We start from the raw sequence: 19,368 nt of genomic DNA, 5'->3' as shown, positions 1-19,368 counted from the left end.
GAAAAATAAGGATTTCTTAGAAAACAGGGGGGGAAGTGAGGGAATAATAAAGTAAATTATCCAGAAAATCAAGAAAAATTTGGGGAAATAAGCCAGATTTGTCAGAAATAATGGTAATTTAGGGGAAAATAAAACAAAAATGTTCCAGAAAATTTTGAAAAATAAGGATTTCTTAGAAAACGGGGGGAGTGAGGGAATAATAAAATACATTTTTTAGAAAATAAAGAAAAAATTGGGAAAATAAGCCAGATTTGTCAGAAATAATGGTAATTTAGGGGAAAATAAAACTAACTTTTCAAGAACATTTTGAAAAATAAGGATTTCTTAGAAAACAGGGGGGGAAGTGAGGGAATAATAAAGTAAATTATCCAGAAAATCAAGAAAAATTTGGGGAAATAAGCCAGATTTGTCAGAAATAATGGTAATTTAGGGGAAAATAAAACAAAAATGTTCCAGAAAATTTTGAAAAATAAGGATTTCTTAGAAAATGGGGGGGAGTGAGGGAATAATAAAATAATTTTTTTAGAAAATAAAAAAAAAATTGGGAAAATAAGCCAGATTTGTCAGAAATAATGGTAATTTAGGGGAAAATAAAACTAAAATGTTCCAGAAAATTTTGAAAAATAAGGATTTCTTAGAAAACAGGGGGGGAAGTGAGGGAATAATAAAGTAAATTATCCAGAAAATAAAGAAAAATTTGGAGAAATAAGCCAGATTTGTCAGAAATAATGGTAATTTAGGGGAAAATAAAACAAAAAATGTTCCAGAAAATTTTGAAAAATAAGGATTTCTTAGAAAACGGGGGGAAGTGAGGTAATAATAAAGTAAATTATCCAGAAAATCAAGAAAAATTTGGGGAAATAAGCCAGATTTGTCAGAAATAATGGTAATTTAGGGGAAAATAAAACAAAAAATGTTCCAGAAAATTTTGAAAAATAAGGATTTCTTAGAAAACAGGGGGGGAAGGGAGGGAATAATAAAGTAAATTATCCAGAAAATCAAGAAAAATTTGGGGAAATAAGCCAGATTTGTCAGAAATAATGGTAATTTAGGGGAAAATAAAACAAAAAATGTTCCAGAAAATTTTGAAAAATAAGGATTTCTTAGAAAACAGGGGGGGAAGTGAGGGAATAATAAAGTAAATTATCCAGAAAATCAAGAAAAATTTGGGGAAATAAGCCAGATTTGTCAGAAATAATGGTAATTTAGGGGAAAATAAAACAAAAAATGTTCCAGAAAATTTTGAAAAATAAGGATTTCTTAGAAAACAGGGGGGGGAAGTGAGGGAATAATAAAGTAAATTATCCAGAAAATCAAGAAAAATTTGGGGAAATAAGCCAGATTTGTCAGAAATAATGGTAATTTAGGGGAAAATAAAACAAAAATGTTCCAGAAAATTTTGAAAAATAAGGATTTCTTAGAAAACAGGGGGGGAGTGAGGGAATAATAAAATACATTTTTTAGAAAATAAAGAAAAAATTGGGAAAATAAGCCAGATTTGTCAGAAATAATGGTAATTTAGGGGAAAATAAAACAAAAATGTTCCAGAAAATTTTGAAAAATAAGGATTTCTTAGAAAACAGGGGGGGAAGTAAAGGAATAATAAAGTAAATTATCCAGAAAATCAAGAAAAATTTGGGGAAATAAGCCAGATTTGTCAGAAATAATGGTAATTTAGGGGAAAATAAAACAAAAAATGTTCCAGAAAATTTTGAAAAATAAGGATTTCTTAGAAAACAGGGGGGGAAGTGAGGGAATAATAAAGTAAATTATCCAGAAAATCAAGAAAAATTTGGGGAAATAAGCCAGATTTGTCAGAAATAATGGTAATTTAGGGGAAAATAAAACAAAAAATGTTCCAGAAAATTTTGAAAAATAAGGATTTCTTAGAAAACAGGGGGGGAAGTGAGGGAATAATAAAGTAAATTATCCAGAAAATCAAGAAAAATTTGGGGAAATAAGCCAGATTTGTCAGAAATAATGGTAATTTAGGGGAAAATAAAACAAAAAATGTTCCAGAAAATTTTGAAAAATAAGGATTTCTTAGAAAACAGGGGGGGAAGTGAGGGAATAATAAAGTAAATTATCCAGAAAATCAAGAAAAATTTGGGGAAATAAGCCAGATTTGTCAGAAATAATGGTAATTTAGGGGAAAATAAAACAAAAATGTTCCAGAAAATTTTGAAAAATAAGGATTTCTTAGAAAACAGGGGGGGAAGTGAGGGAATAATAAAGTAAATTATCCAGAAAATCAAGAAAAATTTGGGGAAATAAGCCAGATTTGTCAGAAATAATGGTAATTTAGGGGAAAATAAAACAAAAAATGTTCCAGAAAATTTTGAAAAATAAGGATTTCTTAGAAAACAGGGGGGGAAGTGAGGGAATAATAAAGTAAATTATCCAGAAAATCAAGAAAAATTTGGGGAAATAAGCCAGATTTGTCAGAAATAATGGTAATTTAGGGGAAAATAAAACAAAAAATGTTCCAGAAAATTTTGAAAAATAAGGATTTCTTAGAAAACGGGGGGAAGTGAGGTAATAATAAAGTAAATTATCCAGAAAATCAAGAAAAATTTGGGGAAATAAGCCAGATTTGTCAGAAATAATGGTAATTTAGGGGAAAATAAAACAAAAATGTTCCAGAAAATTTTGAAAAATAAGGATTTCTTAGAAAACAGGGGGGGAAGTGAGGGAATAATAAAGTAAATTATCCAGAAAATCAAGAAAAATTTGGGGAAATAAGCCAGATTTGTCAGAAATAATGGTAATTTAGGGGAAAATAAAACAAAAAATGTTCCAGAAAATTTTGAAAAATAAGGATTTCTTAGAAAACAGGGGGGGAAGTGAGGGAATAATAAAGTAAATTATCCAGAAAATCAAGAAAAATTTGGGGAAATAAGCCAGATTTGTCAGAAATAATGGTAATTTAGGGGAAAATAAAACAAAAAATGTTCCAGAAAATTTTGAAAAATAAGGATTTCTTAGAAAACAGGGGGGGGAAGTGAGGGAATAATAAAGTAAATTATCCAGAAAATCAAGAAAAATTTGGGGAAATAAGCCAGATTTGTCAGAAATAATGGTAATTTAGGGGAAAATAAAACAAAAAATGTTCCAGAAAATTTTGAAAAATAAGGATTTCTTAGAAAACAGGGGGGGAAGTGAGGGAATAATAAAGTAAATTATCCAGAAAATCAAGAAAAAATTGGGGAAATAAGCCAGATTTGTCAGAAATAATGGTAATTTAGGGGAAAATAAAACAAAAATGTTCCAGAAAATTTTGAAAAATAAGGATTTCTTAGAAAACAGGGGGGGAAGTGAGGGAATAATAAAGTAAATTATCCAGAAAATCAAGAAAAATTTGGGGAAATAAGCCAGATTTGTCAGAAATAATGGTAATTTAGGGGAAAATAAAACAAAAAATGTTCCAGAAAATTTTGAAAAATAAGGATTTCTTAGAAAACAGGGGGGGAAGTGAGGGAATAATAAAGTAAATTATCCAGAAAATCAAGAAAAATTTGGGGAAATAAGCCAGATTTGTCAGAAATAATGGTAATTTAGGGGAAAATAAAACAAAAAATGTTCCAGAAAATTTTGAAAAATAAGGATTTCTTAGAAAACGGGGGGAAGTGAGGTAATAATAAAGTAAATTATCCAGAAAATCAAGAAAAATTTGGGGAAATAAGCCAGATTTGTCAGAAATAATGGTAATTTAGGGGAAAATAAAACAAAAATGTTCCAGAAAATTTTGAAAAATAAGGATTTCTTAGAAAACAGGGGGGGAAGTGAGGGAATAATAAAGTAAATTATCCAGAAAATCAAGAAAAATTTGGGGAAATAAGCCAGATTTGTCAGAAATAATGGTAATTTAGGGGAAAATAAAACAAAAAATGTTCCAGAAAATTTTGAAAAATAAGGATTTCTTAGAAAACAGGGGGGGAAGTGAGGGAATAATAAAGTAAATTATCCAGAAAATCAAGAAAAATTTGGGGAAATAAGCCAGATTTGTCAGAAATAATGGTAATTTAGGGGAAAATAAAACAAAAATGTTCCAGAAAATTTTGAAAAATAAGGATTTCTTAGAAAACAGGGGGGGAAGTGAGGGAATAATAAAGTAAATTATCCAGAAAATCAAGAAAAATTTGGGGAAATAAGCCAGATTTGTCAGAAATAATGGTAATTTAGGGGAAAATAAAACAAAAAATGTTCCAGAAAATTTTGAAAAATAAGGATTTCTTAGAAAACAGGGGGGGAAGTGAGGGAATAATAAAGTAAATTATCCAGAAAATCAAGAAAAATTTGGGGAAATAAGCCAGATTTGTCAGAAATAATGGTAATTTAGGGGAAAATAAAACAAAAAATGTTCCAGAAAATTTTGAAAAATAAGGATTTCTTAGAAAACAGGGGGGGGAAGTGAGGGAATAATAAAGTAAATTATCCAGAAAATCAAGAAAAATTTGGGGAAATAAGCCAGATTTGTCAGAAATAATGGTAATTTAGGGGAAAATAAAACAAAAAATGTTCCAGAAAATTTTGAAAAATAAGGATTTCTTAGAAAACAGGGGGGGAAGTGAGGGAATAATAAAGTAAATTATCCAGAAAATAAAGAAAAATTTGGGGAAATAAGCCAGATTTGTCAGAAATAATGGTAATTTAGGGGAAAATAAAACAAAAAATGTTCCAGAAAATTTTGAAAAATAAGGATTTCTTAGAAAACAGGGGGGGAAGTGAGGGAATAATAAAGTAAATTATCCAGAAAATAAAGACAAATTTGGGGAAATAAGCCAGATTTGTCAGAAATAATGGTAATTTAGGGGAAAATAAAACAAAAATGTTCCAGAAAATTTTGAAAAATAAGGATTTCTTAGAAAACAGGGGGGGAAGTGAGGGAATAATAAAGTAAATTATCCAGAAAATAAAGAAAAATTTGGGGAAATAAGCCAGATTTGTCAGAAATAATGGTAATTTAGGGGAAAATAAAACAAAAAATGTTCCAGAAAATTTTGAAAAATAAGGATTTCTTAGAAAACAGGGGGGGAAGTGAGGGAATAATAAAGTAAATTATCCAGAAAATAAAGAAAAATTTGGGGAAATAAGCCAGATTTGTCAGAAATAATGGTAATTTAGGGGAAAATAAAACAAAAAATGTTCCAGAAAATTTTGAAAAATAAGGATTTCTTAGAAAACAGGGGGGGAAGTGAGGGAATAATAAAATAAATTTTTTAGAAAATAAAGAAAAAATTGGGAAAATAAGCCAGATTTGTCAGAAATAATGGTAATTTAGGGGAAAATAAAACAAAAATGTTCCAGAAAATTTTGAAAAATAAGGATTTCTTAGAAAACAGGGGGGGAAGTAAAGGAATAATAAAGTAAATTATCCAGAAAATCAAGAAAAATTTGGGTAAATAAGCCAGATTTGTCAGAAATAATGGTAATTTAGGGGAAAATAAAACAAAAATGTTCCAGAAAATTTTGAAAAATAAGGATTTCTTAGAAAACAGGGGGGAGTGAGGGAATAATAAAATACATTTTTTAGAAAATAAAGAAAAAATTGGGAAAATAAGCCAGATTTGTCAGAAATAATGGTAATTTAGGGGAAAATAAAACTAAATTTTCTAGAAAATTTTCTGGAAAATAAGGAACATGAGGGGAAAATAACGCACATTTTCTAGAAAAATAAGGAAAAATTCGGGAAAATAAGATACATTTTCCAGAAAATTAAGGAAATATTTCTAAAAGATAAGGAAAAGAGGGAAAATAAAGGACATTTTGTCAAAAAGGAATAAGAAAAAACTTCCAGAAAAAAGAGTGATGACTTTCGTTCCTATTTCTGACTCGAGCACCAACGTTTCTTGCATGCACGGGGCCGGGGGCCGGGGGCCGGGGGGGCGAAATAGGAATTCAAGGCACCGCTACCTCATGACAAAGCAAGCCGTCAACCGCCGCCATATTTGCCCTGTCAGAGAAGCGAACTCCAAGAAGCGGAGATCGGTGCACGACAAAAACGTTTGTTTTTTTTATATTCATGCATGTACGTATATTTTTCGATTTCGTCACCTCGGGATCGCGGTGCTTTGAGGTAATAAAACTATCACAAACCGACGGGGCGAGCACCCAAAAAGTCCAAACTCTTTCCATCCCAATCCCAAAATGGTGTCGATCCCAACCAAAAGCAGCAAAAGAAGGCATTAGAATATTTCTACTACAAAGTCATCTACCCAAATATACATATCAAGTCTGAATAAATACTACATATTCTTTCTATGACAGTCCGTTGCGTTTGGGTTTTGGATGTACAGTATGGATACTACGGTGCCGTTACCTGGGAAAAGAATCCGCATGTGCAAATACGTGTGTGTTATTGCCTTGTCTTTGCTCGGAGTCAGATCCGGGGCAGGAAGTGCGTCACAGTCATGGCCGTGGTGGCCTTGTTGCCCCGTTTCACGCGGCCGTGCTTGCTGAGCGCCACGAAGGAGCCTCGGTACGCCAGCGATTCGTAGGCGTTGTAGTTGTTGGGGAGGAGACGCTCCTGGAACTTGCATTCGTCGTGGAAAACCGTCTGGGGAGGACACAAGAGGCGGACAGCGTCATTCCCGGAGCAGGGAAGCTTGGAAAAGCCAAATATAAAAGTCGTCCCTCGCTACACGTGTTTTTTTTTCCAAATATGGCGGTAGTATTGTTACTTTGATGCGCTGTATAGTCAGTCCGACTGAAAAAAGTACTCCTCGCCTTCTGTGTGGAAGTGGTACCTTTTTGGCGTCTGACTTTATCGTTCTTTCCCACTCTGTTTCAAACCCTTTCTTAACCCCAAACTTAAACTATATTAGGAAAGCAGGAAGTGAACAAATGTAATTAAAGTACCAGATGGAGGGGTAGGATTTAATAAGCTTTGCTTCTTCCTACTCCTTTTGGACATGTGGAACTGGGAACTGATTATGGGATGCACTCAATTGGAATCTGATGCATGTTCAAATTAAATTAAACCATTAAACGTGAAGCTAACCAGTTAGCGCGCTAGCTTGCTACGCTAAAAGCAGCGGCCGACTTTGATGTCCCTGCAGGGGTCCTGTAGCCCGCGTGTAAGAGTTGCGCAATGTGACGTAAACAAATAATAATAGGAGTATAAAGGTGACTATAGGGGTGTTATATCATGTCTATGGGGCTCTAATGATGATGAATATGTTCTCAAACATATTGAGACTGCACGAGTCCAAACTGAATCTCTTATCGGATCATCAGCACAGCGGCAAGCCAACACTTCGTCACTCAAGAGCAGATGCATTCTGCCTGTCAAAAGATGTCCGCCGCTAACGGGAACGCGCGTCTTTGTCATTGGCCGGCCAATCACGTCAAGGTTAGCGCTGACATGACTACAAATCTCGCCATCAGCTTCCATCAAACAATCAACGAGAAAGCACGCTGGCGGCCATCCCGATGATAGGATTAAAAAAACACAACATGAAGGTTAAGAGTGAAAGTATGATATGTGTGTGTGTGTACAGTGTAGTACAGTGTAGTACAGTACAGTACAGTACTGTAATTAGGTAAGTTTTCCAGAAAAATAAAGAAATTTAAGGAAAATAAGGAATCATTTGGAAAAATAGTCATATATTTTTAGAAAATAACAGGAAACTACAGGAAAATAAGTACATTTTCCAGGAAAATCTGGAAAATAAGACACATTTTCCAGAAAATAAGGAAAAATCAGGGAAATCAGGAACATTTCACAGAAAATAAAAGAGGAACTGAGTGGGAAAAAAGACACATTTGTCTGAAAATAAATGGGAATTTAGGAAAAAATAAACTACAATTTCCACAAAATCTGAGAAAATATTCCAGAAAATAAGGAAACACGAGGGGAAATAAGGTAAATTTTCAAAAAAAATTGGGAAAACAATAATAATATTTTTTAGAAAATAACAGGAAATTGGGAGGAATAAGTACATTTCTCATGATATGAGACACGTTTCTAGAAAATAAGGCAAAATCAAGGAAATCTGGAACATTTCTTAGAAAACAGGGGGAGAAGTGAGGGAATAATAAAGTACATTTTTCCAGAAAATAAAGAAAAATTTGGGGAAATAAGCCAGATTTGTCAGAAATAATGGTAATTTAGGGGAAAATAAAACAAAATTTTCCAGAAAATTTGGATGAATAAGGATTTCTTAGAAAACGGGGGGGGGGGGGGGGGGGAGTGAGGGAATAATAAAGTAAATTATCCAGAAAATAAAGAAAAATTTGGGGAAATAAACCAGATTTGTCAGAAAGAATGGTAATTTAGGGGAAATAAAACAAAATTTTCAAAAAAATTTGGAAAAATAAGGATTTCTTAGAAAACATGGGGGGAAGTGAGGTAATAATAAAGTAAATTATCCAGAAAATCAAGAAAAATTTGGGGAAATAAGCCAGATTTGTCAGAAATAATGGTAATTTAGGAGAAAATAAAACAAAAATTTTCCAGAAAATTTTGAAAAATAAGGATTTCTTAGAAAACGGCAGGAAGTAAGAGAATAATAAAGTACATTTTCCAGAAAATAAAGAAAAATTTGGGGAAATAAGCCAGATTTGTCAGAAATAATGGTAATTTAGGGGAAAATAAAACAAAATTTTCCAGAAAATTTTGAAAAATAAGGATTTCTTAGAAAACAGGGGGGGAAGTGAGGGAATAATAAAGTACATTTTCCAGAAATTAAAGAAAAATTTGGGGAAATAAGCCAGATTTGTCAGAAATAATGGTAATTTAGTGGAAAATAAAACAAAACTTTCAAGAAAATTTTGAAAAATAAGGATTTCTTAGAAAACATGGGGGGAAGTGAGGTAATAATAAAGTAAATTATCCAGAAAATAAAGAAAAATTTGGGGAAATAAGCCAGATTTGTCAGAAATAATGGTAATTTAGCGGAAAATAAAACAAAAAATGTTCCAGAAAATTTTGAAAAATAAGGATTTCTTAGAAAATGGGGGGGGGGGAGTGAGGGAATAATAAAATACATTTTTTAGAAAATAAAGAAAAAATTGGGAAAATAAGCCAGATTTGTCAGAAATAATGGTAATTTAGGGGAAAATAAAACTAAATTTTCTAGAAAATTTTCTGGAAAATAAGGAACATGAGGGGAAAATAACGCACATTTTCTAGAAAAATAAGGAAAAATTCGGGAAAATAAGATACATTTTCCAGAAGATTAAGGAAATATTTCTAAAAGATAAGGAAAAGAGGGAAAATAAAGGACATTTTGTCAAAAAGGAATAAGAAAAACCTTCCAGAAAAACAGGAAACATGAGTTAATTTTCCAGAAATGAAGACTAAACGAGACATTTGAGCCCACAAGTCATCTGGGATAGGCTCCAGCTGTTTCATTCAATGAGTCGCGGCGTTCCAGTTCCGGGAAGCCATAATATGTTTTTGTTTGGAATATTATGAGGCCTAGCCTGACCCCCTCGCCCCCCCCCAAAAGAAAAGTCATACCTACCGTCCCGTATAACCTCCCGCGTCTGTTCATGGCGACGTACAAGTCACTCTTGACTCCATAGAGGCTCACCACTCCTCTCTCCACCGTGGAGATCTCGATCAGACCTGCACATCAATATCAATATCATAATCATAATCATATTTTGGCATACATGCATTGTGTTGTTATTGTGTTATTGTGTTGTTGTGTTGTCTCCCTGCACCTCCATGGGTGTAACCTTGCCCATTTTTCTGCGCAGCGTGACGTGACGGGACTCTTTTGTTCCGCATCCTTCACATCTGCACGCACATGCACATGCACACGCACGCATTTCTTGCGGCGCCATTTGCGTGGGCCTGCGTAAAAATAAGTTGTGTCTAAAAGCGGCCATACATTCATGTCATGCTCAGGGTGGGAGGGGGTGAGCGGGGGCAGGGGGGGCCCGGGTGCCGGGGGGGGGGGTGTTCGGCACCGATGGTTTTTAATGACGGAATAGTCCACACACACACACACACACACACACACACACACGACCACGGAAGGACTCACTGTACTGGTTCTCGTGGTGCACGCCGTCGATCCTTCCATCCGGGAGGATCCGGAGGTGGAAGCCGATGCCCACGTTGCAGTAGAGCCTCCGCACCCTCTTGATGCCCAGCAGGTAGTCGCTCTCCCAGTTGAGCTCCGGCTTCTCCCCGGAGATCCCGAGCACGGAGCGGGAGAAGAGCGTCTCCCAGCGCTTCTCCAGCAGCAGGGTGGCGTTCGTCCGGCCGCCCGGCAGCGGCGGGTGCGCCGACACCCAGCCCAGCAGCAGGCCGCACAAGAGAACCGCCGCCGCGGTCAGCGTCCGCTGGGACATACTGACGAGGAGCCTGCGAGCTCCGGCCATCCGGTTTACCTTCAGACCACGTGGTGCAAATTAATGAGGCTAAAAATACCGCTCTTCTTGTTTTTCTCCCGTCGGCATGCCGGCTCAGGGTTATTTCTGGAGCGCGGACCAGGGCCGTGCGGGGCATGAAACGCAAGCCCCGCTGCGGAGGAGGAGGAGAGGAGACCCCGGAGGTGATGGTGCTGCTGCTGGTGATGGTGCTGCTGCTGCTGCTGCTGCTGGCGATTACCATGTTTTGCGGCTCCTCCGCGCCTCTCTCTCTCCCCTCGCGCACGCACTCGCTCCCTCCCCGAGAAGACCTGGAACAAATCCCCCGGCGTGCGGCGGTGGCGGCGGCGGCGGCGGCAGCGGGAAGAAAGCCTCTCGGGCCGGGCCCGGCATCCTCGCATCCACGGCGGCCGGGGAGCACTAGCTCTGCGCGGAGGCTTCCGTGGAAGAGGCGGGGGGAGGGTCGCGCTCGGGCTGCTCCCAAATTGGGCGGGTGGTCATATGTCTGTCAGGCCGCTTCCTTATTTAGAAAGAAGGTGTAAAAAGAGGCCCCCGCTTGTCACTGGAGAGCAATGAAGGGGCTCTTGCGCAGCCTGCCACGACTCGACCCAAACGCGTCCGTGGATCCTCCTCGGTGACGCGTCAACTACACCTGAAGCCCCCCCCCCCCGGCTGTTCTATTGTGGCATTATTCCTAAAGATCTCCACATGTTCTCCCGTACGTGACAGCGAAACCCGGGCCTGACACGGAATGGCACGCATAGTCTGCGTGCCATTCCCGCTGACACCAAAGCCTATCGTGTGTTCCGTGTAACGGATAATGTCAGCAGCTGCGTGGCCATGTGTCGGGGAGGCCGAGGCGGTTGCAGTTCCCAGGATCTCCACTAGATGGCGCTGTTACCCGGACGGAATATGGACGCATGCGAGGGACAATGTCATAGTTTATAAAGCAATATAAGAAGTTACATATATTGTGCTTTAAGTGGAAAAGACCCCCCCTTTTTTCATAAAACTATGACTTTATTCAAATGATATTACTGTGTAATGTCATTTAAATGACAACTTTATTTTTTTTTTATTTATTCTTTTTTTTATTATTATTTTTAATATTTATTCACATAATATTTTATTAAACTCCCCCCCCAACCTAATTTTTCCCATTTTCTTTCTCATATTCTGACTTTTTAAGTAGTTTTTTGTGTAATATTTCAAATTTATACCACTAAATATTTTTTTTGTTACATTATTTTTGATGGACGACAACTTTATTGTCTAAATATTATGACTTTATATCCATATATTACTACTTTAAAAAATATATTTCAACTTTACTATGAAAATGACATTTCCTCATGTTACAAATGTATTTTATTTTTTTTTTTACAAAATTGCATTTTTTTGTCCTTTTGCTTAATATTTTTGACTATATTTTATAAAGATTCAAACAGTTTTTTTTTTATTTTACAACTTCCGTCTTGTAAATTCTCATCTCTGAATATTTGTACTTTATTCCCTTAATATTGTAACTTTTTCCCCCAACCAGTTCTTTCCAAAGATGTTTTTTTTTTTCATATTATGGACTTTTTTTTAATAGCTCAAGTTTATACCACTAAAATGTTATTTTTCCTGATGTTAAGAGTTTATTTTAGTTAAGTTTAGTTAAGTTTATTTTAGTAAAAAAAAAAAAAAAATGTGAATTTTTTTTTTAATGAATGTGCTGCAGGCCAATAAAAAAACAGCCATATGCCACAAATGGTGCCCAGGTCGCAGTTTGGACACCCTTGATGTGTACATGGGGATGGAACAGATTGTACATATTTCTATGACAAAAACTCACCCCCCCCCCCACCCTAAAATGAAAGTAAAAATACAAAAAAATAGCCACACTTCAGTCCTGATTATAAAAAAAAGAACCCAAATCTAAAAGATGTTTTATTGCTTAGAAAAGCGATGTGGAGAATGTCAAATAAAGAGTACCCCGTCAATATTGCGTAGTACACGATATACGTAACATACTACAGTATCTGGCCTTAAGAGTCTTCCATTGGCACTGGCTTAAAAAAAAAAACACCTAACTAATCAACAGGACATTTGGGTGCAGATGAGCCTAAAATCAGAATATTGCTGAATAAGGAGTGAAATAAAATCAAAGATATTTTTAGCGATAAGAAAAGCAGCCTAGCTTCAAATAACTTAGGACTCTTGGAGGATGGAGGATTCCACGTGGTTTCATCCGTACAAATAACTTACAAATAGCCCTCAAGCAAGGATGCTACAGGCTAGCAGTTATAAAATCTGTATTATAAATAAATATGTATGTACAAAAGTTAATAAAATATACAGGCACTTTTTCTTTTTTTTTTTTTTTTTTTTTTTTTTTACAGATGTGCAACTGACGACATTTTGGGGTTGAAACCATGGTGGTGTTTTTTTTTTTTTTTTAAACCCCCCCCCCTTCGATGCTCAAGTCGAGGATTGTCACGCGAGCGCAATGAAGGTACAGCAAAGATCTGAATTGCATCCGGGGACGTTCGGAGTCCACTAGGATTTGACCTCGGAATGACGATGGACGTCCAAAACCGCCATTAAAACCTGAGCTAGACAGACTGACGTACAGTACGGCACGGTCGGCGAGGAACCCGGCGAGGAACCAGAATAGATTTTTCTTGCTGAAAGACTACGAGACCAAAAAGAGAAGGCATCTGGAGGCTTAAGCTGGTACGAGGTCTGCTGGAACGGGGGCAGCATTCCCTTACTTCCTTACTTGTCGACCAACCCTGGAATCATGCTAGGCGTGTCGTTGACGTAGCTGCACATTGCTGATGCTAATTTTTTTCACCTTCTATCCACGCTGCCTCATAATTGGCACATTTTTCATAAGGTGCAAAAAAAAGAAAAAAATGCATAAAAACCGAAGCAAGGCCTCCTGGGATACGACGGTATCCTTTAGTGCATTGTTGATCTTCCCCAATCTTCCGCAATCTTCCCAACGTGTTTCCCGTCTGAGTCGCAGCCCTTCAGGTCCTTTTGGTCAAAGACAACCCGAGTGGCTAAAAAGATGCCGATAACGCCCAAGATGGCGGAGCAGGCCACGTACGCGGTGACGGACTGGGCGAGCTGAACAATGGTGCCCATAAAAAGGGTGGGAATAACCTGAGAGAGGAGGAAGGTGCTGTCTAGAATGGCAAAGTCCAAACCCACGCCGCGGTTCTCGTAGCCGGACTCCGCCTCGTCCTGCTCGGGGACCCCGGAGCCAAGAGGTGAGGCGTTGTGGTTGAGGGAAGCGGAGTAGAAGCCGTTCCCGAAGGAGGAGCCGGCTGCTAGTCCTTCTTCCGCAGCAGTCAAATAGTCCCGCTTGGTTGGAACGCCATTCTTATGCAGGTTTTTGGTTTTCCTTTTTGGCATATAGACCTGGAACGGGAACGGGATAAGACTACTTTTCGGCGTCCCCCAGACTTTGATGGCATGGAAGAACTTACCGTCTTCTCCTTGTGGTAGTGGCAGGTGAGGGTGTAGGGCAGGGTCTGCAGAGTGGCGTAGGCGTAGCCGGTGAGGGCGGCCATGACGGTGACCAGGACCACGCTCTTGGAAAGGCAGATGACCAGCATGGACACGGTGAAGCTCACCATGCTGCTCAGGTAGACCCGGCGCGACCCAAAGTGGCCCACCATACGACTCATGACCATGGAGAAGAAGGTTGAGGTGGCACACTGCAGGAACAGGCCCAGGCTTCCCATGCGGACGCCTAGAAAACGAGCAACCCCAGGCGTTTAAATCCGGGAACGCTGCGTGTCGGAGAGGTTGTCCAAACCAAAAACCTGCACGTGTAGTCCAGGCCACGCCAGTAGGCGGCGATGCGGCACAGGACTCAACATCTTTGGCGTGATTGATCGACTTTACTTAAGTCGGCGTAGGGTGCCATTACCGGTCTTAGAACTGGTCGGCGTAGGGTGCTATTACCGGTTTTAGGAGTGTCGGTGTACGGTCTTAAGACTGCCGGCGTATGGTGCCATTACCGGTTTTAGGAGTGTCGGCATACGGTCTTAGGACTGGTCAGCGTAGGGTGCCATTACCGGTCTTAGGACTGTCAGCGTACAGTCTTAGGACTGGTCGGCGTAGGGTGCCATTACCAGTCTTAGGACTGGTTGGCGTAGGATGCCATTACCGGTCTTAGGACTGGTCGGCGTAGGGTGCCATTACCGGTTTTAGGACAGTCGGCGTAGGGTGCCATTACCAGTCTTAGGACTGGTCGACGTATGATGCCATTACCGGTTTTAGGAGTGTCGGCATACGGTCTTAGGACTGTCAGTGTAGGGTGCCGTTACCGGTCTTAGGACAGTCGGTTTAGGGTGCCATTACCGGTTTTAGGAGTGTCGGCGTACGGCCTTAGGACTGGTCGGCGTAGGGTGCCATTACCGGTCTTAGGACTGGTCGGTGTATGGTCTTAGTAGTTCCGGGGTAGGGTGCCATTACTGGTCTTAGGACTTCCGGGGTAGGGTGCCATTACCAGTCTTAGGACTGGTCGGCGTAGGGTGCCATTACCGGTTTTAGGACTGGTCGGCGTAGGGTGCCATTACCGGTCTTAGGAGTGTCGTGTAGGGTGCAATTACCGGTCTTAGGACTGGTCGGCGTAGGGTGCCATTACTGGTCTTAGGACTGCCGGGGTAGGGTGCCATTACCGGTTTTAGGACTGTGGGCGTAGGGTGCCATTACCAGTCTTTGGACTATTGGCTACCAGTCTTAGGAGTGTCAGCGTAGGGTGCCATTACCGGTTTTAGGACTGTCGGCATAGGGTGCCATTACTGGTCTTAGGAATGTCGGCATAGGGTGCCATTACCAGTTTTAGGACTGTCGACGTAGGGTGCCATTACCGATCTTAGGACTGTCGACGTAGGGTGCCATTACCGGTTTTAGGAGTGTCGGCGTAGGGTGCGATTACCGGTCTAAGGACTGGTCGGCGTAGGGTGCCATTACTGGTCTTACGACTGTCGGCGTACGGTCTTAGGACTGCCGGTGTAGGGTGCCATTACCGGTCTTAGGACTGGTCGGCGTAGGGTGGCATTACCAGTTTTAGGAGTGTTGGCGTACGGTCTTAGGACTGCCGGTGTAGGGTGCCATTACCGGTCTTAGGACTGTCGGCGTGTGGGGTGCCATTACCGGTCTTAGGACTGGTCGGTGTGTGGGGTGCCATTACGGGACCTAGGAGTGTCGGCGTAGGGTGCCATTACCGTTTTTTTGACCTGATGACCTTCATGGCCAATATGGGCTACTTGTTGACAACAAAAAACCAAAGAAACTGACCTTCATCATATCTCTGCTTGGGCTCGCTTCCTGGTCCGGCATTGGGCACGCCGCTGTAGACGCCTTCGCCCACAAAGACCGTGAAGAAGAGCATGAAGGACATGACGGCCATGCAGTTGCAGAGATGCGCCACGCACAGCTGCCGCATCACCCTGGGGACGTGGCAGTAGCTCCTGTAGATGGCGGGGGCCACAGACCAGCATGTCCTCAGCAGACACAGCAAGGGTCCGCTCTTCAGGAGCCTCAGCTTGCACTTCAGCGAGTAGCAGCACGAGCAAGGCACGCCGCGCTGGCTCGATTCCACGGTACCGCTTCCTGAATCCAGGAAAGACTCCACCGTCGTGGAGCGCCCGATCGCAACGGGGGGCTCTTTGGAGTCGGAGAGCTTCATAGTGATGAGAACACTGGAGATGAAGATGAAGATGAGGAGGAAGAACAGGCACTGGGCTTGGCCTCCAAGGTAAACGGAGAGCAAGCTGTGGCTCCAGTCGATGGAAGGAAGCAGGTATCCCACGCAGCCTCCTAAGCTGACCATGAAGGAGAACATGGCAAAGGCTTGGTTGCAGTCCTCACGATCTCGATAGAGGTCTGACAGCAGGGCCTCCAAAGGCGTGAAGCACACTTGTCCACAGAAGTCCAGAAGACCCACTCCGAGGATAAGGAACCCCACCTAAAACCAAAGAAACATCACAGACATTGGAATTGAACACCCGGTTTTAATTGTAGCCATCTGGATATCCATCTGGGATCGGTACTCCAATTGTCAAGGTTCCTCACCTGGAACGTGTGCCCCCCCCAGGCAAGGCGTGCTGCCAGGACGTCGGCGTAGGGAATGATGAAAAGCGCCAAGAGGACCCCCAGAGACAACAACCAGATGAAAGGCCGCCTTCGGCCGTAACTGCTGTTGCAGTGGTCACTGGCCGAGCCGATAAGGGGGACGAAGAGCAGGCCGAGGACTGGACCGATACCTGGGGACAGAACCAAGGGTGTAGTCTTAGCGGGCAGTACTACCGAGGCTAGTACCAAGGATACCAGGCTACTACCAAGGATACCAAGACACTGCAGGGATTATACTCAACATGATAACAAAATAAAAATTAAAAATTTCAAAATCAAAATCAAAATTAAAATCAAAATCACAATAAAAATAACAATAAGAATAACTGTTAAATAAAAATAAATAAAAATAAATAAAAAAAATAAAAAATTCAAATAAAAAATTCAAATAAAATTACATAATATAAAATAAAATTACATAAAATAAAATTTAAATTAAATTAAATTAAATTAAAATTAAAATTAAAATTAAAATTAAAATTAAAATTAAAATTAAAATTACAAATTACAAATTACAAATTACAAATTACAAATTAAAAATTAAAAATTAAAAATTAAAAATTAAAAATTAAAAAATAAAAAATAAAAAATAAAAAATAAAAAATAAAAAATAAAAAATAAAAAATTAAAAATTAAAAATTAAAAATTAAAAATTAAAAATTAAAAAATAAAAAATAAAAAATAAAAAATAAAAAATAAAAAATAAAAAATTAAAAATAAAAAATTAAAAATAAAAAATAAAAAATTAAAAATTAAAAATTAAAAATTAAAAATTAAAAATTTAAAATTTAAAATTTAAAATTTAAAATTTAAAATTTAAAATTTAAAATTTAAAATTTAAAATTTAAAATTAAAAATTAAAAATTAAAAATTAAAAATTTAAAATTTAAAATTTAAAATTTAAAATTTAAATTTAAATTTAAATTTAAATTTAAATTTAAATTAAATTAAATTAAATTAAAATAAAATAAAATCAAATAAAATCAAATAAAATCAAATAAAATCAAATAAAATCAAATAAAATCAAATCAAATCCAGACAAAAATGGGTGTTTACAATGGTTACTATAAATGTGTTCCGGTGGAAATGTGCTAGGGGAAACTGAGTGGAAGGCAGACAGGAAGTGCCGTCGAAGACTCAGAATTTAATTTTAGATTAGCGTCGGTTACAGTAGTCGATGTTAGGGACGATCGTGACGGTTGTGATATGATTCAAACCTCTCATAAAAGTTGCACCAGCAATCAAGTCTGGTGCTTGTGTATTTCACCGAACATTACAGTACCATTACTGACACCTAGTGACCTGTGTAGACTACATATCACAACATCTTAGCGTCTTGTGAAGGGCTTATATACTAAGATTTTAGCTCACAGAGTCATTTTTATGCTTAAATATGCTAAATTTTGTAAAAAAAAAAAAATATTTGACTGCCTTTTATTGCATAACATGCTCTTAAAGCCAAACCAACGTCACATAGCTTGTCCATTCCTGACAGTGTGAACTACTATTACTATAATAATAATATTTATAATATTCTAAATATTACCTAAGTATGAAGATGAAGACGACAAAGCAGAAAAGCAGCCATTGGAGAACTTCCACTAGCCTGGCAAAATTGGCTTTTAGCATCCCGAGACACAATATACATCTTCACCCAAGACCCTCCATTACCGTAATAGGATTGGAGAACGCCATCCCGCCATCCCATCATCCCGCCATCCCACCATGCCTTCCAAGCGCCGCTCTCTTTGAGAGCTTTACGACGGCAAAATCATTTTTAGCTGATTGTTTTCTCCATTAAAGATGCAACATTTGTCTTATTGGTGGAACTGTGTCCGTTATCTGGACGTCAGCACACATTTAACATGAGATGCTTTTAGTGAGGAGCACGTGATTGACATTTGGCATTGACGGGATAATGCAACTGATCACATTGCTTAAGTTTCGGGCAAGATTTTGATGACCTTTTTTTGGACTCAACTCCACCAAAAGCCTCAATTTAAAGCTAAATGCTAGTATTTCAATGCGAGTCTTACATTACGCCAAAAATGCTAATTTACACATCCTGATCCATTATGCCAACAACAACTCAATAATGTTTTGACCCTTTTGAAGGTCAAAAGGGTCAAAAATCAAAAGATAAGCTTGAAATATCCTGGAAAATTGTCATTTTAAATTTAATTTTAATTTAAAACGTGGCCCTCAGGGGTGGGCTGGGGCTGGGGGGGTCCCTGTGGTTGGAGGGATAAGCTCGTCTTTTATTACCATGTAACAGCGCTTGGAATCCATGACCCCACTAGTATCATTTATATGGACGTGGAGTTATAGTTGAAGAATAGCTTTGTTTGCGCTAAAAGAACTACATTTCCCATGATGCTTAGGGTGCTTAGGCACAACTAGCATCAGGTCCAAAATTAGACACAATCACTGCAGCGATAATCTGACTAATTTTAAGGTCCCTGACATGATTTATCAATTTTGTTTTATTATTATTATTATTATTATTGTGTGTTGTTGCTCTACAGTGTTAAGTTTGCCAAAATTCCGTGATGCAGGTTCAATACCGCTCAGCTAAGCATAGTAAACAGTGTATTTTTCATCCAAATAGTAGTCATGCCAGAATGTCGTGTTGCTGCTGGATGTTCACAGCGTCCAAATGATACTGCAAGTTTGTTTTCTTTTCCAAAACACGAATCAAGTGCCGAGAAAGAGCGACAGATGTACGCGTAAGAAAAACAAGTATTTACCGAGAACCATAGTCATGTAGCGCTCCTCCACTCCAGCCTCCAGCAACAACGGGGGCACGTATGTGATCCCAGCTGCCACGCAGATCTCCAGGCCGCAGGTAAGGGAGTTCAGCAGGACAAGGCGCCACTGAGACCTCCATCCAGGCATATTTAAAAAGGG

At 38.8% G+C, this 19,368-nt stretch overlaps 2 protein-coding genes across 3 annotated transcripts; both read right to left on the bottom strand.

Annotated features, from left to right (window-relative positions):
• Nucleotides 1-5,462: 5,462 nt before the first annotated feature.
• On the bottom strand, nt 5,463-12,175 carry LOC131138700 (fibroblast growth factor 6-like). Of its 2 annotated transcripts, XM_058087862.1 has the most exons (3): nt 9,996-12,175; nt 9,468-9,571; nt 5,463-6,556 (listed from the first exon to the last, which is right to left on the bottom strand). In XM_058087862.1, the coding sequence occupies exons 1-3, from the start codon at nt 10,333-10,335 to the stop codon at nt 6,380-6,382; spliced, it is 621 nt and encodes a 206-aa protein (XP_057943845.1). In that variant the 5' UTR covers nt 10,336-12,175; the 3' UTR covers nt 5,463-6,379. The 2 variants fall into 2 exon arrangements, with proteins under 2 accessions (XP_057943845.1, XP_057943846.1); XM_058087863.1 differs by lacking the exon at nt 5,463-6,556 and having other exon boundaries at nt 9,438-9,802.
• A 67-nt stretch (nt 12,176-12,242) lies between these two features.
• Nucleotides 12,243-19,356, bottom strand: slc45a3 (solute carrier family 45 member 3). Its single transcript, XM_058087853.1, has 5 exons — nt 19,209-19,356; nt 16,402-16,592; nt 15,625-16,294; nt 13,803-14,068; nt 12,243-13,734 (listed from the first exon to the last, which is right to left on the bottom strand). Exons 1-5 carry the CDS (start codon nt 19,354-19,356, stop codon nt 13,270-13,272), a joined length of 1,740 nt encoding a protein of 579 aa, XP_057943836.1. The 3' UTR covers nt 12,243-13,269.
• Nucleotides 19,357-19,368: the final 12 nt, after the last annotated feature.

This window comes from Doryrhamphus excisus, chromosome 11 (assembly GCF_030265055.1).
Source record: "Doryrhamphus excisus isolate RoL2022-K1 chromosome 11, RoL_Dexc_1.0, whole genome shotgun sequence".
In the NCBI taxonomy this organism is placed as follows: domain Eukaryota; kingdom Metazoa; phylum Chordata; class Actinopteri; order Syngnathiformes; family Syngnathidae; genus Doryrhamphus; species Doryrhamphus excisus.
The sequence above is the reverse complement of the archived record's forward strand: the minus strand, read 5'-3'. Positions and strand labels throughout refer to the sequence as shown.